Source organism: Uloborus diversus, chromosome 4 (assembly GCF_026930045.1).
Source record: "Uloborus diversus isolate 005 chromosome 4, Udiv.v.3.1, whole genome shotgun sequence".
NCBI classification, from domain to species: Eukaryota; Metazoa; Arthropoda; class Arachnida; order Araneae; family Uloboridae; genus Uloborus; species Uloborus diversus.
In genome coordinates, this window is record NC_072734.1 from 80644421 (window position 1) to 80669164 (window position 24744).

Here is a 24744-nt window from a genome sequence, read left to right on the forward strand (position 1 = left end):
ATAGATCGCACCCCCCCCCCCCCAAATTGCAATGGTACCATTCTGCGCCATGAATCCCCCCCAGATGGGGACCCCTGCCAAAAAGGAGTTGTTTATTAAAACTGAAGGATTTATTACATTTTAATTTGGTTTTCCTTCATTGAAAGAATTCATAAAGCACATTTCAAATTTTCTAAATGAAGGTTGCGAGATTTCTGGTATCTGCATGGATACCGAGTGTTCATTTTGTTTGGAAAAAGATGCAAATCAGGATTTTAAAATTTCATTATTCCTTATTTCGTAAACATGAACCAGTTGTTGACATTCTCAAATTCATTTTTGCCACGATACACTTTTAGCATTTTAGAAACATGATCCACGATACACTGGCGCACTAATTATAAGGCTAACTTGATTGGCCGGTGTAACTATGAAATCAATTAAAAAAAAAAAAAATACCGAGAGGCAATTTCCAAGTAAATGGTACCATTTTTCAACGAAATCGAAAAACTCGGTGTGCTTTTGCAGCGCATTTGTCGCAGGTTCAGCATTACTGCTTTATAGTAGGGGAGCTATAAGTTTCGTTTTTCAAACAAGCTCAATATTTGTTTACTTAGTTCTAGAGTTATTATTTTCAGATTAAAATGGAGTAATGTATGCCCCTTTAATGTAAGACTTTTTTTAAAAAAAGTTGTATTTCGTAAATTTTGTTTATAATTAATTTTATAGTACCGAAAGTCGAGAACATTCCGGTGTAGAAAATGCATTTGTTGTTTAAAACCATAAATAAAAGAAGAAGAAACACACTACAAAACGAACTTTTATTGAGAAAACGATATGTACAATGATGTGACTTGAATTCCAAGTATGATATAAACAACTTTTCTCAGTACATGATTTGCTATTTGTTACAGATCTATAAATGAATGAAATATTTGATGTAAAAAATCATTAAACGTAAATACGTTTTCAAATGAGAGCGACAATTTTGCAAACAAGATCACCAGAAAAAGTTAATATTATTTCACAAAGAAAAAAAAAGACACTTCAAGTATTTCCAAATAAATCAAATGCATAACTGCCGACATTGGAGAGTATAAATATGGGATATTTTTGCATAAATAACTTTCACAGCACTGTTTTTTAAACTTTGGTGATTTTTCAGAAATTAAGCACGAATTTTTAAAATTAGGAAAATTGCTAATATGTTTAAAAAACATTTACCCTAACGGTTATAAAAAAAAAAGTCGTTACAAGAAATAGGATAAAAATAGACCAGAAAATCTACTTTCATATTTAACAATGTAGAAGCAATTTCCATTTCCCTGTATGAGCACTTAATTTTCAACACTTAAAATCATTTTTGAGAAGAATTTCCCCAAAAAAGAATTTATGAATGCTGTATGACTGTACGACCCTCCTGCCCCCAGAAACCCTACTTAAACAAAAGGCCTTTTTTTATTCTCATAGAAATTCTTTTGATAAAAATTCCAGAGAATGATTTTGTATAAGGGAATTCGGGAGAAGGAATCAAAATTATGGGGAATCGTGACTCCTTCACTTATAGGATCAGCCAAGTTGGCAGTTATGCATATGTGGTGAGAATTGGTTATGGCAGAGCTGTCCAACATTGCGTTCTTTCAACCCATTGTGTAGCACAATTTGTAACTTATGTTCCTTGCAAATATACAAGATAAATATTTGGAGAAAAAGTCCGAAATTATATCCAGGGCAAGGAAGGGAATGCGAACCCTTCTGTCCTCAAGGCGTTAAACCACTCAAGGTTCCCATTATTCTGCTGAAACAGCAAGTAGTGTTTGTGTCCCAGTCGAGCAAACAGCAAATAACAGCACCCTTCATTGTTTTTCACAAGCTCAGGTATCCCTGCTTACAGAAGTGTTGGACAGCCCTGGATACGCCTTACAGCAGGAGTGCCTAACCTACGATTCACGGGCAATATGCGGCCCGCGAAGCTGACCTGTGTATCCCATTTGTCATGTTTAACATTACGAATCGAAAACTGTATTCTGGAAACTTCTAAATCAACCGATCATCTTCATTGGGTATTAGGAATGATTGTTGCAAATTTGGAGCCAAATGATCGAAATCAGTTTCTTAAAGACAGAAGGAAACTTCGCATTGATAAAAAAAAAAACATGTGATAATGATAGCAGCAATTCTTGGTTTAATTTTCCTTCCTTTTCCTATGTTATCGGGGGGGGGGGGGGAGGGTGATCACATTGTGTTTTAATTTTATTATTTTGTTCTAACCCGAGACATTCATCTAAATATGACGTGCAGCTCTCCGGTGGAAAATATTGGGCGCCACCTCAGAGCAAGAATTAGTAACTATATGACGCAAAACCATTCATTGGCTTAGGAAAAGCTGAGCCAAAGATCCCATGTCACATAGTTAAACCACGACGAATGAGAGATACGTTTAGCGTGAAACTAGGGAAATAAACCTGTTTTCTTCCAATACGTTATTTAAAATTTATCACGTGACTTGGGTTCCTTACTTCAAGAATTGATTGCTTCACTCTCTCTACCTTTTATCTCTTCTCAATGAGCACCACTACTATGCAGCATACTATAAACTAAATCACGATGTTATTAAATTATCGATTATGACATAACTTTTGCTGTGGCAAATTTTCGCTCTGTTGGAACTTATATGAGTACATTATAATTGTCCATATTAAATTATCAATTCTTATCTGAAGTTTTAGGGATAGTTCTAACCTAAACGTTTTGCTGTTGTGCAGTAGCAACCCTCAAATAATGAAACAAAATACCAAAATAATATAAGAGGAACATATGAGGGGAGCTTGTGTTGTTGTGTTTTTGTTTAGGAAGCTTTATCCACCACTGCCACCCGCCTTTGTCACTACACTAAACTTAGTGGCCGAGCTATTTTAGATATCACTGATTTTCCACAGCAACTCAGACCAGCAGTCTCTTATAGAATTTGAACCGTATAACAGTAAACATTTCTATCACAGAAACAGCAATAGGACACAAAAACATTACGTCATTGCTTAAAAATAATGAATTTATGAGGAGAAAATAACTTTTTTTATTTGTCAAACAACAATTACGCTGTATATGAGCAATAAATGCATAATATTTTTTATTTAGAAGAACTAAATTAACGAAATCGAGACATCTTAGGATAAAGATGAAAACTATAAAGACAGTAATCTCAAGCTATCACAAATCTTCCTCTGAAGAAATAGCTGCTTTTTACATCTTAGTTTCGCTTAAAAATTTTAAGAAAATGATGAATTCAGATGAAACACATATGAGAAACATTAAAATATTTGCACTTGATGACACACATAAATTGTCTTCAATACAGGAACACGTGATCACCATAAATGACCTGGGCTGCATCCTCATCGGGATTTTCGAACATTTCATCATCCCCATCTAGGTCATTTTCAAACTCTTCCTCGTCATCATCTTCGTTGTCGTCATCGTCTATTTCCTGGCTGGGGAGAATTTCCACAGTGTCGTTTTCCTGAAATCACCAATAAAGTATTAAACACATAAATTTAGGTAGCAATAATGAAATCATCATGTATATTATTTTTCAAAGGTGCTTTTTGTGACTACGTCATAACTTAGTCAATAATTCATCGAACTTCATATGTAAGAAATCATTTAAAAAGAATTTCTTTAATCGCTTTCGGCGAAAAATAAACAGAAAGCACACATTGTATTGGTTTTTCGAAAAAATCTGTTTATTCTGTTTTTTAGTAAGCATTTCTTAAATGTATAGCGCTTCCCAAGCGAGGCTGTGTGGTTCAAATGATAAGAGTGTTGTGCTAGAAACGCAAACATCGTGGGTTCTCTCCTGATGTGGGTTTTGCCGTTTTTGAAGGACCTTTTTTTCCTTGGGTTGATCTTGATGGAAATTTCTGATAATATATCTCAGTGCAGGATTCTGAGCAACAGTCGTACTGTTGCATTAAAATCAGGAGAGAAAACTTTTATTTTAGCATGATAAATAGCAGTATCACGAATAATCTTTATTACTAATAATAAAGCTGAAAGTCTCTCAGTCTGGATGTCCGGAGGATGTCTGGATCTCTGTGACGCGCATAGCGCCTAGACCGTTCGGCCCTTTTTTCATGAAATTTGGCACAAAGTTAGTTTGTAGCATGGGGGTGTGCACCTCGAAGCGATTTTTCGAAAATTCGATGTGGTTCTTTTTCTATCCCAATTTTAAGAACAAAACTATCATAAGATGAACGAGTAAATTACGAAATTATCATAACGTGGAACCGTAACATGGGCACAAGCCAATTGGTGAGATACGAAATTATCATAACGTGGAACCGTAACATGGGTACAAGCCAATTGGAGAGATAATTCACCATACATTATTTGTATACATACAGGCGAACCAAAAGACCTTTTAATTTTTCTATTACGGGCAAAGTCGTGTGGGTACCACTAGTACTTCATAAGAATAAGACTAAGTAAGTTATCCTTTTATTTTATTTTTCATTGCCATGGGTAAAAAATAATCAAACAATTCACATTGTGACTGTTCTTTGAAATTTAACCATTAAAAAAAATCGGATTTTTGAATTATCACTGTCAAGTACGAATGTTTCTCACGGGTCAGTGGTCAGTTAATATAATAAAATAATAAAAGCACTAAACATCGTCATCTGTTATTTGCTAGATTTATGACCCACGGGACTATCCATGAATAGCAAAACAGAAAATATAAATGATAGTTTTATTTTATTTCATCGCTTTAAAAATTTTTTTAGGATTCTTATATGCGTCTTTAGTGCAGAATTTTAATATATAAATTTTCCGAAATTTAGATTTTTGTTCCATTAAAAATAAAAATGTTTCAGAGAAATATCATCTAAATGCCCTGTCCCACAGCTATAGTTCTCATGTTCTACAAAATCTACGCATAAACTGTCTAGAGATTTCAGCTCCGTTTTTTTACAATTAAATATATATACATTAGGGTGGTTCTTATTTTTGAAGTTGCAGATATTTTACGCGACGCCCTCTCAATTTGTTCCATTATATAAACAAATGATCCCTGCAAAATTTTAAGTCAATCTATGAATATTAACACGTGCCCCTAGGGTCCCTTTTTTTGAGTTTCGAAGAAAAAATTGCGGATTTTCTCATTTTTATGTAAAAATAATTCTATCGTTCTATATTTAAAGTAATTTTGATCCTCAATAGGTGCTGCTACTTCAGAATCGTTCATTCTCTCACCTTCATTCTATAAAATTTAACATGTTACAGAGGGTACATGTACACCAATCAGGGGCGCCGACTTGCAAAAGTTATTGGGGGGGGGGGGGCCGGACATCACCGGGGCTTTAAGGGGTTATGTAATCTCTCGGAGGTCCCCCCCCCCCCAAAAAAAAATGTTACATTTTTGTACATTGAAAATGCCATATTTTCTGGTGTGTATAATTTTAACAAACAAACAGTATGTGACATGGCGTTTTCGAAGTAAAACAATCTAAAAATTGGTTTACAAATTTTCTGGTTCAACTATATCATGTCACTTGTCTTAGTAAGAGACTTTTTTTTTTGTTCTATTTTATGGGGATCCTTTCAGTGCCATAGCTAGGCATTGACAGATATAAGATAGGACACTTGACTTTCATGGACGAGTACTATCAGAGACGCCGACTTTAAAAAATTGGGGGGGGGGGGGGGGGGGGGACAGCGGAGTTTTGCCACGGGAAATTTTCTAAATGTGAGTGAGTTTTAAAGTATTTTTTATAATCAACATTAGAGACACAAAAACTCCACAGGCCTGACACATATTTTTTGGCAATGAAAAAAGGAAAAAATAAATATTAACGCGCACAGCATTTTCGTAAAAAGGTAATTTAATTTACGCATGTTTTTTTAAGACCCGTTGTTTTTTCATTAGTGATATCGACTGACATATTCAAGCATAAACGCAGTCTCTCAATGTCTAAGTCATTTTTGTAAAACTCGGTTGATTTTTCAAAATTTGTTTCACCTCTGTTTAATAAAAGCAAGCACTCTTGTTCAACTACAATGACCTGTGCGAGTCCAGTTGATGCAAATCACCCAATGATGCAAAATTGCACCATTTCATAAACCTCAATGTTTTGCCTGTGGGTGCCTTGTAGTACTCCTTTGGGATTTGGAAAGTGTGCGGTGAGCTGGCTTCGTTGTTTTCATACTTCTTTGGTATACGGTGATTCCGAGGACGCGATGGATCATCATTTTGTAAAGGTTTTTCTTTTAAACATAATTCCCAAAAGTATTCAAAACTATCACGCCTCCCCCCCCCCATTTAATATATAAATCAAACCATCATATATTTTTTCAAGATCAGCAACACTTAGATGAGCGCCGCAGCGCGACCCAGAGGCGACAGACTTGACTTCTATCTTCGCGCACTGGAACAAAGTCTAAGTGTGCTTGTAGCACTGAAACACTATCATTTCGTTTCCACTCGTTTTCAGTTAACATGATTACTACCGTAATAATTATTCATTTTATCTCATTACTGAATGTATTTTGCAAGGAAAACTATCTTCAAATAAGGAAAATAAAAGATAAATTTGTGAGTTTAGAAAGCAAAATATAACTATTAATTTTCTTGATTTATTGGGGGGGGGGGGCTTTGCCCCCTCAGGCCCCATGGAGTCGGCGCCACTGACACCAATGGCCTTGGGTCAAGCGTACCGCTCTTCTGCGCTTGTTCGAACCAAGTAGCAGGGGAATGTTTCTTCCTGCCAAGATGGACACAAGGAATTCTATAGGCCATTAATGAATGGCCTAGGTCACTAATGAATGGCCTAGGTCACTAATGAATGATCTTTGACAGCAACAAATTGCTTCCTCCAGGCTTTGGGGGTGTTGATTTACAAAATTCCCTGTGTATGTAATAGGTGTGGCAAATAGAGTCGCAAGGTTTCAATGCTATAAATATAAGTAATTGCAATTATATTTTAATTCGCTGTTCTTTAGTTATAAGCATACCTAAATGCTGATACAATTTTTAAAATATAAATTTCGAAAAATCCTCGATTACTAATAACATAAAAATATAGGGTCTAGTGGGGTAAAGTGGTCATAAAATCGCAGGTTTTCAACTTAGGTGAATAATAAATACAATAAATTCTTTAAACACTTGAACTTTTTTTATTGTTATTTTACATTGCATTATTAAAGAACACGGTGCAATGAATTTCAGGAAAAAAAATATTGATTTAAGTAGTTTTATAACATTTTCTTCTCCCTTTGTATTTATGACCACTTTACCCCCTGGGGTGGGGGAAAGTGGTCATAGCATGGGGTAAAGTGGTCACAGTTAAAAATAGATGCAAAACCGTAACAAATAACCCTAATTTTTGTATATTTAGGTTATTTTTATAGTTGCAAGTATATATACGAGTATATGCGGGTATACACGAGTATACTATATGTGTCATGTAGACATGAGTAAACATGTTCATATATGAATAGATAAAAGTATACATCAGATACATGCATGCACGTGCCTACTTAAGTATATACGTGTATACACGAGTATATGAGCATGTATACTTGATTACCTACAGGAGTGAATACGTGTCTACACTAGTATATACGTGTCCCATGTATATGCGAGTATATACGCGTATAAACGAACATCATATGCGTGTTTGCACGCATCTCGAGTATATACGTGCATACCTGAGTATATACGTATAGTCGACGCATATATAAGTGTGCATACATAGTTATACGAGTATACACGAGTTAATTCGTGGATATATCCAGTGCGTGTTTGTACGTGTCTACTCACGTGTGTATATATATATGGAAGCACGAGTATATACGTATGTTTACGTGTAAACACGATTATATACCTGTTAGACGTATATACGTGCATTTACGTGTATACACCAGTACATGTATCCACGTATATCCACGAGTATATCCGCTAATGTACATTAATGCTTACAGAATGAATCCAAGATCTTGAGCAAAATCTAAGTGGTGTGAAAGGGGAGGATAAGAAGCAAAGAATCATAAGGAACTTGTTTCGCTGACGCGCTACATGCACACAAGGTCAGAAACTGATGTTAGCAAAACAGGTCACAGAATTGTTACACAAAGATGATCTTAGCCGACAATTCAGTTTTTAAGAAATATTTAGAGCAGTTGTTGACAGTTACTGCCTGTAGTAGCTCTAATACACGCATCGCAACAAAGGCGCAGCGACTGATGAAAGTTTTTCAAAAGTCTCGTAATTGCAACAGAGTGATTACGATGCATGTATTATAGCTGCCGGTCGCAAATTTCCTCAATCACTTTAAAACTTTCTGAAAACCTAAAATGTTGTGTAAAATTATCTTTGTGTAATAAATTTGTGACCTGTTTTGCATCCATCAGTTTCTGGCTTTGCGTGCATCTAGCGCGTCAGCGTTGAGTTTGTGTCCATATGTTTCTTATGATTCTTGCTCTTATCTTCCCGTCTAATACCTTTTAATTATTTGCTCAAGAGTTTAGACTCACCCTGTATATCATATGCTTGTATGTAAGTGTCTACTCGAGTACGTACGCGTATATACGTGTCTCCCTGAGTATATAAGTGTTCGTATATATACGAGCAGAAGCGGGTATATACGTGTATAGTCGAATGTATATCTGTATACAGTGGCTCCCAAAAGTCTTCGTACACCTATGACTTTCAACGAAATAGGCCCCAAATCATTGGTTAGAATTAATATTTCGGAATAGGTATTTAACTATAAGATCTATGATCAATTTTTAACAAAACTGCATGAAAAGTTTTCAAAAAATATTAAAACTTAATTTTTTAAAAACCAAAAACCGAAAAGTGCCCGAAATTTTATCTCACAAAAGTCTTCGTACACTTTATAAAATGTCTATATATTATTGAATAATCTAACTTTTGATTAAGTTATTAATTAGTAGAATATCATACAGTATTCGTAACACCTTTTAAACGTCTGGGAATAGACTTCATTCTTTTTCTTTCTTTTTTTAGCGTAATTTCTGAGTAAGTGTTCTACCACACTTCGAGTATTACTATTTCTAGCTCTATTTTCGTTTTAAAGCCCTATTTTCGTAATCTAGCCTTCAGATATCTCTAAATACGTTACATTAAGTTACAATCTGGAGATTGAGGTGGTATTTTCTAAACTTTAGGACAATTTTCGACGCTCTAGACGCAAACGTTGAAAACCGTGTGCTTCTTACCGTTATCTTGATAAAAAACAAAGTTGTTTCCAATAACCAAATTTTTGGCTAAGAGTTCAAAACTGGTTTTTAAAATATTTAAAGGAACAGCATGATTCATTATTCCATCAAAAAATTACAAACTACCAAGTCCTGATGCTGATATGCACCCTCACACTAAAACACCTTCACCGTCCTGATTAACTGATCCAACTAAGTTCTTAAGATTAAGTTCCTAATTTTTTCTTCTACTTACAGTTATACAACAATTTAACCAAAAATGTTGAATTACTTTTTATCTGTCAGTAAGACATGATTCTAAACTGTTTTTAGCTTATTTATTATTGATTTTGGGATAAAAACCGTAAGCTTTCTGTTTTTCACACGACCAAGAAAATTTCTGCGGGAGGAAGTCCCATTTAATCCAGCTAATCAAAGAACTTGGCGAACAATTTTAGGTGAAAATTAAATGTAAAATGTTTCATTTAACTCTGCAGAAACTTTTACAGTACTCAAATGTGTATTTTTCATAAATTTTTTAACTTTAAATCTACGATCACGTTTTGTCAACTTTGCCGGTCGACCTTTTCTTACCTTGTTTTCGGTCCGATTCCTTTCTTTAAAGCATTTTATCAAGCACTTTACTATACAAATAAATAAATTAACTAATTTAGAGACATTTCAAACCAATTTACCACTACTGTGGGAAAAAAATTCAAATTTGAATGGAGTTTGCGGTTTTTTACGAATACCAGCCATTTTGTAGTAATAAGCAATATATTATGGAATAAATAAACAAAAAAATTAAAGCCAAATGACTTATAAGGGTCAACACAATGCAAAAATACTAATAAAACGGTATATGATAATTTTAATCATGAATTTATTCGAAAATATTTGAGTGTACGATGACTTTTGTGGCGTGTTATTTCTCTGTCTCTTCGTTTTCTGACCCATTTCAAAAAGAAGATTCGTCAATATTTTGAAAAAAAACCAATGGGTTATATTTAGAATGACATAGGAATGATGTGAAAAAATATTGGACTTCATATTCGAATTCAGTTTTGAGTTATTTTGGTTTTACTAAAAAATTTCAAAGTGTACGAACACTTTTGGGAGCCACTGTAGATAAAAAATACTAGCAGATACCCAAATACGTGTTTATTGGTGCATTTATGTGAATGCTTATATATACGTGCCTACACGAGTATATGCGTATACATGCGCATATACTCGTATATTTAACTCTGTTTATTTTAAAAACAATACATATTAAGTGAAATTAATATTTAATTTATATCTGCCTTATACTTAAAGATTAAGTGACTTAAGAAGAACAATATTCGTTAAGCCTAATATTATGACCACTTTACCCCATCTTACTTAAATTGTTCTAAAAAATTATTCAAAATAGATTCAGCTAACTGCTAATGAGTAAGAGTTCTTGAGACACGCAGGAAGCTTCCTGTGCAGTCAATCTGTCCATAATTCTAACAAACAAAATTTCTCATGGACGTTAAAAAAGGTGTTTAGATTTTAAAAATTTTCATATTTACACAAAATATTTCTTTTTACCAAATAAAATTTTGCCAATTGTAAAATTTTGTATTTAAAATGTAGTTTCTAAATGCACTACTCTAAAATAAAATTTTCACATTCATTCGAACATTAATTTCCAAGCTATAGCCATTTACTTGAATTATGACCACTTTACCCCATTGACCACTTTCTCCCACCAGACCCTACCGTATTTTCCAAAGCTAAAATATAAATTAAAAAAAAAAAAAAACAGACCAGAACAATGTAGAAATCTATCCTTTAAATTAATTTTTTTCTACTTCAGTACATAGTCCTTTATTATCATCAAATTCTTACGATTCAGAAGCTTTATAAACCGAAATGGATATCTATCCTAAACTGTTGAACTTATGTTTTCTACAGCTGGTTTACCTCAATGCAAAAAAGCTTGACAACTATTGATATCTGCTTGCCTTTCATCACTGTTAGACAAATGCCATATTAGGGATAAAGATGTTGTTCATTTATTTAAAGCCTATAAAGATGCAGTAAATTTGAATCCAAATGACCTAGTGATCAATGGTACATTCCTTAAGAGAGCAAGAGAAAGTCTTCGAGAGGTAAAATTAAATTTCATGAATTTAAATGTGGATTTTGTAGTTATTCACTGGGATACAAAGCTACATCCAGATGTAACTGGAAAAAGAACGCCAACAGTATTACCGTGATAGCTTCAGGTCCTAATATTGAACAGCTACTCGGAATGCCTTAGATATTTCTTCAGTTGCTTATGATATCTTATATGATAGCTCTTTATTACTAACTATTCTAGATGTAGTGTTTGATACAACGACTTGCAATACCAATGAATTGTACATGCAATTTTTTAGAGCAAAAACTGAACGGTGATATATTACATTAGGATTGCCATCATCATGCACTTGAAATCGTACTGCAGAGTGTGTCCTTAAAGAAATTCTTGCCTTTCTTAGTTCTAGATCAGATATTCAATTATTTAAGCGCTTCAAAATTTTGTGGAAAGATCTCCATCATTCAGAACGTATAACATTTCAATCAAGTACACATATCACTTAAATTCTAAAAGACGAAGTTGATGACATTTTATTATTGTTCGTAAAAAGCGGAATTGAGTAAGATTACAGATAATTCTCATAATTTGTAATAATATTTCCTGGTTAATTTCCTCCTATAGGGATATGTTTTGGGCAACTTGGATTTTATCCCTGAGCCACATAGGTGCTAAAAGGAACTTTTGTTTGAAAATTTTTATATTAGGAAACAATTTAAATTGACCTTACATGAAAAGAAAGCCTTTCAATGCTGTTTTACAAAGCTGTTTTACAATTAAATGCTGTATGAAGATATGGTTTTTCACAGCAACCCAATCGAGACTCCTTTATATACTATGTCCGAAAACCTAGCAGCGTACAAAATGACGACAAACATGCAGCAGAAGCAGTGATTGGAAAATTTATAAATCACTTATGGTATTTAGGGGATAAACTAGTAGCTTTGTCCATATTGGATGAAGGAATTAACTTTGAAGATAGGAAAACACTAGTCCAAAAAATGCTTGTGATAAGGAAGACGTGTCTGATGACTGTTTAACAAATTTCAGATAACTGTAGATGATTTGGAATACTTTCTTGGTAAAGATCTTCCTCTTCATAGAACCAATTACGAGTCAATAAAACTGCTTGATAAGTTACAAACACTACAATATTTTTTTTCTTTTTGATCCTAATTCACGGCAAAAAGAAGGAAACTCTTTAAAAATAAGAAAGATCGTTAAAATACTGAAAATTGTGAATGATACAGCTGAAAGAGGAGCACAATTAATCGAAGAATTTCGCAACTAATTTACTGAATATGAGTCACAAAAACAATTATTTTACAGACCGTCCAAGACTATCGGAAAAAAATACACACTGTAGAGATACATTGAGAAAAGCGGGGTACGATTAAGAAAAGTTTCTAAAGCATTATTTCATTCTTATTCAACGTAAGAATCTTTAGATGATATAAAGTAATTATAAAGAGTAATTTTAGTGTTACCTCACTGTAAAAATATTTTGCAAATCTAGGAGAAACGATGTACAGAGTCTGAAGTAAAATTTCAAAGATTTGTGGGAAAATTATCAAAAGTGTTAAAGTTCAACGGCCTAGGGGCACGTGTTATTATTGACCGATCGAGTTCAAATTTTGCACACGTTACTTTTTATTATAGTGTCACAAAACTAGGGGGCGTCACTTGTTGAATTCCGAAATTTTTTTTCCCCATATAAATAAGGACCACCCTAATATACATATATGGCGAATCCTCTAGGAAAGTGTTATTTTGCACTTTAAAATTCTTGTAAAAATTCAACTTTTCACAAGAGATGCAATTAGACACTTTTCAGAAAACAGAATATATTTTCATTGGTCACTTGTTGATAGATTTTTAGTTAGAAAATACGCAACCCAGCTTTTGGAATAATTAGATTAGAATTTAATGTAATTTTACCGGTAAGAAAAAATAAAAATTGACACAGAACAGAATGTGTTGGATGCACGCTTTGTGAGCCTTCTAGCCTGTAGAATTTATTTCAATGCGAAAATCGTCTGAATTCAATTTCAAAATGTGAAAAATCAAGTAAAATTGGGAAGAAGTGCTCGAGCGGAGTTTCCGTAAGCTCTTATGCAAATTAAGTAGCACTGTATATAACTACCACCGCAACAAGTTTCATGAAATATTATGTATATTGTATACTGAAGCACTCATATCTCTCGAGACGAAACAAAAACATCTAAAAGTTTCAAATTAGGATATACGAATTCTGATACCTCTACTGAAATTTTAGGGGGCGTTTCCTCTTCTAAATCGAAGTCGCTGTCATCATTGTCTTCTACTTTTTCTTCACTTTGATTTTCATCGTCTACGGTGAATTCGAACTGTTGGTCTTTGTCTTCTTCTGAATCGTCGTCCGTGGCTACTCGGGAATAAGAATTCTTCCCAGTATGTCTTACCTGCAACAAAAAGAGGGAACATGTTGGTAACAGCGCTGTTTATCTTCATTCCAATTGATAAAAACAGAATAAGATGTAGTAGAGAGTAACGGAAGTTTTCACACTGCTAGGCTAATACAATTTCGATAAATGATGATTAAGTCCCCCCCCCCTTCTAAAGTTATCTTTTACCACCGTAATTAAGACAATTACTATATAATGGATTTTGTTGAAGAACCAGAGTAAGTCGACAAAATAGAATTAAAATGATAAAAAATGAAAAACCTCTGCATTTTTCAAACAGTCCTTTACTTGGCTTATTTGTTCCACGATGAAATGATAAAGGGATTGATTCTCTTGAAATCCGCTAGCACAATCGGTTGGGAGATGGTTGGTCAACGGTGGAGCTTACGGTTGGCCAACGGTTGACAATGTCCGCTTTGGCAACCGTAACCCAACCAACTATTTGCTAACGATCTGCTACAGTGCATAACAATTTCCCAACGATGGCCCATCGAAAATATTCACGGTTGGCCCAACGATGCTCAGAAACGGTAGGCCATCGTTGGCTCATCGTTTGTTGCCAACCCGCCATTCCCCACCCGTTTCTACTGTTCTAAATCATGTTGTACAGCAGCACCCACCAGGGCTTTTAGCACTATCTCTTGCCATAAGATAGAGGAGAGTTTCACCTATCATTTGTACTCGTTATCTCCAAATTTTTAATTTTGCCACTTACATGCCTTTGCTTCTTACTACCTCATTTGTTCGCGGTCGGACTATAACATAATTTGTTTCTATTTACCCCGTGCTTCCTTTTTCCCCGACTGATCCCACCTACCTTAATAGGGCCGTCATCATCTTCCAGCAGCAGTCTGTTATCTCTGGACGGCACGAACAGAAATTCTGAATCGTGTCTGTTTTGGGCTTCAGCAGAATCATCCTCGTCGTCGTCATCGTAAGGCATGGGAACGCCGCCGTGATCGAGGAGGACACCTTCTTGGTGCGGATCTTGCTCTTCCGCATCGTACTCGTACTCGTCGTTGTCTGTCGTTGGGGAGGGTGAAGCGTGTGACAACCAGTCATCTGAAACAATTTACAATCCATGATAATTGCATGGGAGATACAGAGAGAAGAAAAAAAACTTTCCTTTTCCGGAAAGTAGTCTGGTCGTGAGACTCTCGCCCGGCAGAAGATTCTAAAAATTATGCTCCAGGGGTTCTCAAACTGGGTGCCGTAGAAGGAAGCGCGGTGCCCATGGTATCAATATTTGTGCTTTTCAACAGATGGAGTAGGGTGCCGTGAGAAAATTCTGATTTTTCAAAGGGGGTTGCAAATGAGAAAAGTTTCAGATAGAGGAAATGTCAGAACCCTCCCCCCCCCCAGTAAAGCGTCAAAAATCCAAACACACATTTTAAAGCCCTTTCGGTCAAAAATCTGTTTTTTTTTTCATTTTTTTTTTAAATACAATTTTTTGTGTGAAATTGTTGTATTTTCCCGAAGTTTTATTATATTTCTTTGTTTTAATTACCATATAATAAATAGTTCCTCACAGTCTACATGTAATATTATAAATATTTTAAATTTCTCTTTTATTATTTCCTTAAAACGATTTTTCAACGGATAAAATAATGCAATAAGAGAGGGGGGGGGGGGGGGGTCAGAGAAAAAGAAAATATAGATAGACGATGTATAAATTGACAGCTCCTTACAGAGATCTGGTTAATTTCTTCGAATATTGCAATAGGCTGTGGTAGTCAGGGCCGCGTCGTTCCTATGTGCAAGGTCGAATGCGCCAGGGGCGCCAGAGTCAAAAAGGCGCCGAGCTCTACCGATCAAAAATGCTCAAAATAAAGGAAAACAATCTTCAACTGAAAAAAAAATAAATAAATAAAATTGATTGTATCATTAAATCTAATGGTGGCGGTGAAATTAAACTGCTCATTGCAACAAGCAATCCGTCTCACTGTCTATCTAAAAGAAAATTGTCTAAACATGCTATTCAGAAGCGCATCTTTTGCACTAAAAATACGTAATGCTGATTAATGCATACTTTACCATTTTCCTTCCTAATGCGAACCGTGAATGCTATTGCGATATGTCTATAGTCTATAAGGCTGAACATAAGAGGCGCAGCAAATTTGCTACTCTCCATTTTGGTTCTTGCGATGAATATGTTGTATTATAATTTCTACAATATGTCTCTTTGTGATTTTAACTATCGTTCTTGATAAATCGACTGTTTTTTATAATAATGCATAAAAGATACGGTAAGTCCATTTGTATATTATTTACTTGTGAGTAATATTTATATATTGAAAAAAAAAAAAAATATAAATTAGGTTAACTTTTTAATTCTGAAAAGTTACGACTTGACCATAATTACACGATTATTCCCCTCCACCTTTTCTTTTAACATTTTGGGCCTAAAATAATAAAAGAGCTTTAGACAATGTATTCATCTTTATTTCAATCCATTTTTTAACCCTTCTTAATCTATGTTCAAATAAGAAAATCTTAAAAATGACTAGTCCAGGATGCCTCACACCTATACTGACTATCCCCAATTTGAGGAAAGCCATCAAACACCTTGTGCTTTAATATCATTGAAGATCGTCCAAAATTGCTTTTCTGGAACTTCAATTTCGAAACATTTGCCAAAAAAAAGTCTACAGTTGAGTTTTCAAGGCTTCAAATTGGAAATTTTTTCGAGGTGGGGGCTTTTCCTCTCACATCACCAAAAAACGAAGAGAATTTAGTTTAAAAAAAAAAGAAAAGCAAAGGGAGAACGTTTGATCCTTTCTCTCTAATGATAACATTATGAACGTCTAAAAACTTCGTTTTTAGGACTTTAATTCCGAAACAGAAAAGGGGAGCTAAATCGATCAAAATCAACCTCTGAACCTTATTACTTTTCCAAAAGGCAAAATATGGTTTATAATCGCGTTTTTGACATCAATTTCAAAATATTGAAGAGGTTCTAGGAACTTTGTCTTCCCCTTACATCTCCAAAAACCGTCTAAAACTGCGTTTTTAGAACTAAAATTTTGAAAAATTTTCGGGGGAGAACACCTTGGAATTTCTTTCCCCCATATTATGTTTGTCTACAAAACCTCACTCCTGGTGTTAACTATATTTTCCCTGAACGCCATTGCATAACGACGCTCAAAAGACATTTACACGACGGCGCCGATAAGGCTTGGCGCGAGCCTGGTGGCAGTGTAGGTCCCTTTTGACTGGTATCATTTACTGAGATTAAAAAAATAGTAATTTTATCGAAAAATGGGATAAATCCCTGTTGAGTAAAATAATCCATAAACAGGTACTAGATAAAAGAGAGATTTTATTAGAAAACTGACAAGGTAGAAGAAGTCAATATTTTATACTAATGGAGAAATATGTTAGGTTTATGCTTAGTCATAAATTAGATTACACTTTTATCATCGACAACTAACAAATAAAGGCCGCAAATAGAAATAGGAAGGACTCAAAAAACTTATCTTTTCATCAAATTCTATTTCCCGTAACATCAGACGAAAAAAATAGAAAAGGTCAGACCAGTGTGAAAAAAACTAAATGAATTCCTTAGAGATTTGACAGTCGAAGAGAGGACAAAAAAGAAACAGGTAAAGCAAATAAAAAAGGAAATGGCTATTTTCGCTAATGGCGGAGTCAATTACATGCCCTAAAGACTTCACAGCGATTTGTCATCCTTAGCAGAAAATTCCTTCCCGAAGACTGGCAACGAGAGAGCGCGTTGCTATGGTAACATAGTACTTTAATTCTTTTCTGTATGGCGAGCGAAAGGGGGACTGGGCTATGGAACTAATAATAGAAACCGTAGCATGTTACAACAGGCTTTAACATTAATGGAACTTGGAACTTAGTGGGGCGAAGTTTCATAGACTTCGAGTATTGAAACTGTCAAGAATATTGCGCCCAAGACAATTTTCTTTCCTTAGTTAGTATTATGTAACAAAGACGCTAGTAAGGCGGAATAATCTAGAAAGTAAGCCTAGGGTTGGATTAAAAAAACCTTTTAAAGGTGTTACCTTACTTACTATGTGTTGAAACACGGAGTTACACGAACAGGGTATCATCGGAAAAAGAAAATTAAGAAAACTGAGGCAATCGTTTTATGCCTGTGAACAAAATAATAAGTAATGTATATATATATATATATATATATATATATATATATATATATATATATATATATATATATATATATATATATATATATATGTTTTTTTTTCTGTTAGTTATAAAATTCTGTATCAGCGTTGGACATATTTGATACTGATTTCAGAAAGGAAGTTAATCATCCACAACATATGTTTTTTTTCCTTCTATCTACCCATACTGCTCACTGGACGAACCAAATTTTGATAATTCTACTTTAAATCCGTAAAAGATGAGACTCCAACTTAGTCTCGTACTTTCGATTGAGCACATTTGTTATTTTAGAAACGAAGTTATAGCTAGAAAATCAGTAATTTTCGTCTAAATTGAAAGGCATTCAGTTATACTTTCGTTTTAAATAAATGACTAAATATACACTAATTGTTTGAATAACGCTGTGCAGCAAGAAAATTTGTCACTATCAATACTGATTCTTATGTAAAATGATATTCAGACCGCAAATATAACCACCCTTTCCCCCATTATCCACTGTTTGCTGGACACAGCTGACACTTCCGCTCCACGTTTTTCTCTTTCTGATAGTTTAACGACCAAGGTTTTCATTTTGGGAGAAAACTACATTTTTCCTGAAGGGTTCGAAAAACGAAAAGTTTAACATCGTGAACATCTGAAGTAAAAAGACGGAGACGTCAGCTGGGATTTTCTCCCTTAAATTTTTTTTTTTAAAAAAAGAAAGAAAAGAAAAAAAAAAGAGCCTTTTGTTTGCTTTAAAAACTTGAGTATCGACGTCACTTGGAGCACGTCCGATATCCAGTGTATTGGGAGGGGAGAAGGCCGCTATCCAGGGTTCGGAAAAAAAAGTTTTTTTTGTTCAAACCAGGTTTTTTGGGTTTAAACCGGGTTTATTTGGTTTAAACACTATTTGTAAGAAGATTGTTTTTATTTTTGGAAAGTTATGAATATTTAATGAATTAATTATTAATGAATGTTCAATATTCACATTTGAACCTAATTACTTGGTGATTAATTAAATAAATTAAAGTAAAATCTTGTAATTTAATTTCCTTATAAGAAGAGCTTTCTATAGGAGAATGTTTGAAAATCTTTTACCTACTAAAAAAGTACCATAAATTTAATAAATAGACCTTGGCACAAATGAATAATCAAAGAAATAATTTACTGTAACAGTCAAAGACATAATTATAAATGGCGAAGAATAAAATCTTGTAGATCAATTTCCTCATAATTATATATAGCTTTCTACGAAAAATATATAAATAAAAGTGAAATTAAAATCAAGTATTCTGAGCATAGAAATTATTTTGTAGTATGTACAAATGAATCACAAGCCTGATGTACGTTTCACAATTTTAAAAATGAAAGGACCAACACATATTTTGTTTAAAGATTTAAAAAAAAAGTTACAGATCATCTAATAATGGAGTCGTTTCCAATATTTAAAAAAAAAAAAAAATCTGAAAGAACATGCTTAGAAAAATAGGATCTAACCATTTTTTAAATAATTTGTTTAAGTTTAATATTTTTAAAAAATTACTTAAATCGGTGATCTTTTATTGTTTACATTTTTTGCCGATGACATTACAAATGATGAAATGCCATTCTGTGTTGCCATTCACAGAGCAAAATATTTAATTCGCATCTTTACTCACGTGTATTGGCAACGATAGGGTTGATAGCAAGCGCAGAGCGCAATGTTTAATTCGCCTCCTGATTATCACAACGTGGAAATGCTGTAGAAAGATGCGCCAAAATGCATCACTTGTGACGTCATAAAGACCGCGCCTTGTTTGAAAAATCGGACATTTTAAGAAAACTATTATGTTTTTCATTGTAGAAATTATTTCTCTTGGTTTAATGCGTTGTGGAATACAATTTATTTTTGAAAAAATCATTTTAATTAAAAGTCTCGAATAAATCGGCAAATTCTAAAATTCCGTATTTTTTAATCACATAAATACAAATAATGAAACGATTCTTTTGAAACATCTCAATAATAAAGACACTAATATTAGAAATTAATGTTTACTTATTCTTCTACCATTCAAACATCATTCTTTTATTACATTGCATTGGAATTAAAAAAGTTCTTCAAAGGATGGAAATTTGACGTTAATTTTTTTTTATACGAGAACACAGTTACACACGGATGTTTTCTTTTCTCCAAATTGTATACAATCTTTTTTCTTGCTCCGAATTCATCGTCTATCGTGGATGCCAAAAATGGAGAGAGCGAAGTTTTTGTTTTTCTATCGTCATTGAAATATTCTATAAGAGTTTAGATTTATTTAAACTACAGATTGCTTAAATGATACCAAGATTTATTCCAATGAACCTTAAGTAATTAAGCAAATTTAGTAGTAAAATGTAGTTTTGGCTGAAATCTACTTTTTGGGCTATCTTGAAATGTAAAAGGGCAGTTCTCAAAAGGTGGGAGCAAACACAGACCTCAACTTTGAAGCTTCAACACCAAATAACTTTCATTTTTATTTACTCAAAAATTTTTGAGTTGAATTATAATACTGTATAGAGACAAGAATTGACATAAATTATGGAAAAAATGCTCTTTAAATGCCCTTAAAAAAATATTTTCTTTGCTAAAAGGCGCAATTTTGGACATACCAAAACGTTAACTGAGCAAATGTACCATTAAAGAAAATTTTTTAAAAATTATTTCCATACGTTTCAAAAAAAATTTAAAGGTATGAATCTCACACTGAATAATTTTTTGTTAATATTTTACACAAATAACAAAAGTAAAGACAGATTATTCACTTTGTAAACGATTTTAGAAAATAGTAAGTTTGAAATTTGATGCATGTCCAAAATTTACGATCTTTACAATGCTATTTTTTGAGAACTAAGTATATGATGTTTTCATTTTAAAGGTGTTTATCGAGCCTCAGAATCAATTTTTAATTGTTTAAAAGTGTTTTCATAAGCTTTTATGCAGTATCTTAGAAGAAAAATAATTTTTTTTAAACGTACATGTGAGATGTCCAAATGGCGTTACGATCTTGACGCCGATAATTCTGTCCATTTATTCATAATTTTTGATGATCTACTGTCTCCTAACCTCAATAAAAAACGTTATTATAATGCTATCTTCTTTAATCCATTAGTATTTTGCGTAATTATACGTTACACATTGAACAATACATAAATTACAGTAGAAACATGGCTGAATATGATCGAACCGAAAGCCATTTTGCGCTAAAATCGCCAAGTAAACCTCCGTTGGCGACAACACAGTGTACGATAAGCTAAAGGTTACCAGAGGGGAATTCCAATTTGACAAATGTAGTTTATCGTCAGCTGTACCAGTTTTGGCGACTCTATCACCTGCGCTAGCATTTTTTTTTTGTTTTTTTTTTCCGCTTTTATTATTTTAGAATTCTTTTTCTCTTCTTTCTTTTAGAAACATAATTTAACGATCTCCAAATAGAAATACGAATTTCTTTCTTCAATAATTCTTTTAGACATCATTTTAATTCTTATGACATTAGAAAAAATATTCATTATTAAAACTGATGTCACTTTTTACAATTGTATTATTTTTAATTTGAAGCTTTTTGTTAACCTTGCATCAATTTCTTGAAAATCATTCCAAAACTTTATTATATGTAAGGAGCAGCATGTATAGCCATTCAAGTATTTCATTATTATCCTCTTTATTATTAAATTGCAAAATTTAAAAAGTAGTAAATAAAATTTTCATTGGAAAAGTTAAAAATCAGATTAACAATTGTCAAAAATGGTGAAACTTACGTTATGATGATGTCCAAAATCCGTTACCTACAGGACAACAATGTCCAAAATTTGTTACCTACAGATTGCTGATTTAATTTGCTAATTAACAATTTTTACAAATACCTGCTGTCTTTTCATGTTCATATATTGTGTTCTAGGTATGCATACTATAGAATAAAAGCAAAATTGATGTCAAATTCGAAAATTTTTGAAATTGCTCAAAGTTAACTTTTTTGTTCCCACCTTTTGAGAACTGCCCAAAAGAGAAATGAAAGAAAAACGAACAGATAAAGACAACAAACTACTTCGATTTTTTTTCTATCTAATTTTAGAAAAACAGTTTTTCTGCCATATATTTAAGTACCTAAAAGGAAAAGTTGCATTGATTTAATAAAGAAAAGAAAAAGTGCTTAGCAAATTTGTGTTACACTAAAAAAAATAAAAAAAAAAAAAAGCTAGCAAATTTATTACTCTGTAATTTATTTCTTAAAGCTTTGCTGATTACTTTGCATTAATTGGATTTTACATCTCTTGTTTATATGTAAAATTTTTGGAAACATTTGGGAGAAAACGATTTAGTTTTTCATAGAAACCATTTAAAAAAATCCACATAACGTGCAGCATTATCAAATCACCTCAGTTGTTGACAGCGTTGATAGAAAATCGTCGATGCTGTTTTTCTCACACCTACTATCGTCAATGCGAAACTTTAGTAGTTCTATGGAACTGCTATCGACTATAGAGAGCAAGAAAGAGCGGTAGTATCCTTGTTGTATGGTACTGTAAACCAGGACTGCTTGAACCACGGAGAAAAAAGTGTTTAACATCTGCCCTATAAAACTCAATATATAGACTTAGTTGACCTTCTCCCTAATAGGTAGCAGTACTAGGCAGAAGCTGGTGCATGAAACAATGTTTCTGCTATTCCCGCCTTTTTCTGATTGAGGTTATGATTGCCAGTGTTTAAACAGATGTTTTTAGTGTCTGCAAACTTTCATACGTAAGTTCATGGAAACAACTGATATCATCAAGGAAAAGATTTTTATGTTTGCATTGTATTTCTTAATAAAATAAGTGTTTTAAGGGATATAGCTATATAATTAACACAGCAACTAATATAAGTTAGTAAACGTGCACTGGTTGCCATAAAATGGAGCCCCCCGACCACGTTTCATCACTAAATTATGTTAAGTAAGGTTTGTAAATAAAGAGGTTAGTTACTATTTATACCCGTTTATTTGCAAATTTGAGGATAAAAAGGGTTAGAAAGTAAAAGAGAGCATCTGAAAGTAGACAGTCGACTCCCGCTACAACACTAATCGACTTACGCGAAACGGCTATAACGCGATTTTTTCCTAAGTAAAGAATTTTTGACCTAAGGCGAATCAATTGCCATCAACACGAAAAATCCCCCCCCCCCCCGCAAATGAACCTTCATTACTTTAGCATCACTGACAGCTGAAATTCCCACAGTGTAGTAACATGAACATGTCTTTGTTAGTGCATACTAATAACTACTATTTTCCATTTATTTTTTCATTCTAAATGCGAAAGTTGATGAAATGTAATGACACCTAAGACCGCTGTTATATCTAAAGTAAGGTAACACGACAATTGGGTATAAGTCACTCTTCCATACGCACAATTAAAAGTCAAGAAAAGGAAATTCGAAAAGTTCGCCGAGTAGTGTCTAAGCAAAACGCAAAAATGATGAAAATGGAAGCTGCTCTTGTGTTGTAAATTAAAGATACCTGGAAGAAGGGTCTTGCCATAGATGGGAACGTTATAAAAGAACTAGCGATGCAACTGTATTTAAAATATATATTCGAACAACGCATTGATCCACGCAGCATAAATCATCATTATCTTTATTTTTTAAAGTTAGAAATATCATTACTGGATCTACTGTACAGTACAATATAATGCATTATTTTATTCGTTTACTGTACGTGCCGTACTAGTTTATTTTATCCCTCTTTCCCATTGATCATTGATTTTGCATTGTAACAGTATTTTATGTCGAATAAAACAGCTTTAAAAAAATAAATACAAATAAAAATTCCGTTCTTAATGTAAAAATGGGAAATGTATAGTTATGGTTTAAGACAGTTTGAGGTAGTGTTTACAAGCGTCTTAAATAATTGGGTATGCTTATAAAAGTTTTTACGCATACCTTTTTCCATACCGCGAAATTTCCGACTTACGCGAGGGTCTTGGAACGCATCCCTCGCGTAAGTCGGGACTCGACTGTATGCGGATTTTTCGATTTAGTCCGGAGAAATGTCTCAGAAAGTGGCATCAGCTTATTTTGACTTAGTATATCAACTCTAAAAAGGAAATTAAAAGATCATTCACTAAACAAGCCTGGGCATCCTGTAGTACTTAGTAGTGAGGAAGAGCAGGCATTAAATAATATCAGAAAAAATAAATCCACACAAGCTATAAACAGGGTTCGTACTCAATTTCCGAAATAAAATGAAGGAGTTTTGGAGGAGTTTTAAAGGAGTAAAATGAGCTGTTATAAAAATAATGTTGCACTTTTTTCAACATATTTGAAAAGGGGGAAGGGGGTTCCCCCTTTATCACAAAATGTCACACTTTACCTAACTCCTCCTCCTGTTGCATGCCATATTTTTTATACACTTATTATTACAATAACTGTATTGGAGGCGATTCTGTGTATGTACCGCCTCAAGCTCGTGAGTCTCTGGAAGTTCCCTCATTACCTGTCTCTGTATGATAAACTGTGTGCAAAGACTTACTTTATGATGCCTTCAGACTGGATGTTAAAACAATTAAGCTTTAATGCCAATTATAACATTGTGTTTCCGTTCAGAGAGCAATGGAAGGGTATACAGGATATTATTGGCAAAGCGCACGAAATCTGGTTTACAGATGGTTCCAAGACTGCATCTGGAACTGGTTCTGGTGCATACTGCAGCAGCAATAACATAAATCTCTGCTTCTCATTAGGGAAGTTTGCTACTGTCTACCAGGCAGAAGCTTTGGCCCTATTGGCTTGTGTAAATAACTGCCTAGAACGAGGCATGAGCGGGAAGATTATCAGAATATTCTCTGATAGCCAAGCTGTGTTAAAAGCTCTCAATC

General features: G+C 33.7%; 1 protein-coding gene across 1 annotated transcript in view; it reads right to left on the reverse strand.

The window, feature by feature from the left end:
• Positions 1–781: 781 nt before the first annotated feature.
• Positions 782–24744, reverse strand: part of LOC129220353 (mitotic apparatus protein p62-like) — a 66601-nt gene continuing 42638 nt past the window's right edge. Inside the window, exons 2-4 of the mRNA XM_054854757.1 lie at positions 14567–14811; positions 13564–13746; positions 782–3499 (exon numbers count right to left, since the gene is read on the reverse strand). Coding sequence (XP_054710732.1) covers positions 3329–3499; positions 13564–13746; positions 14567–14811 — 599 coding nt within the window. The 3' untranslated portion in view covers positions 782–3328. The remainder of the gene's footprint in view (positions 3500–13563; positions 13747–14566; positions 14812–24744) is intronic.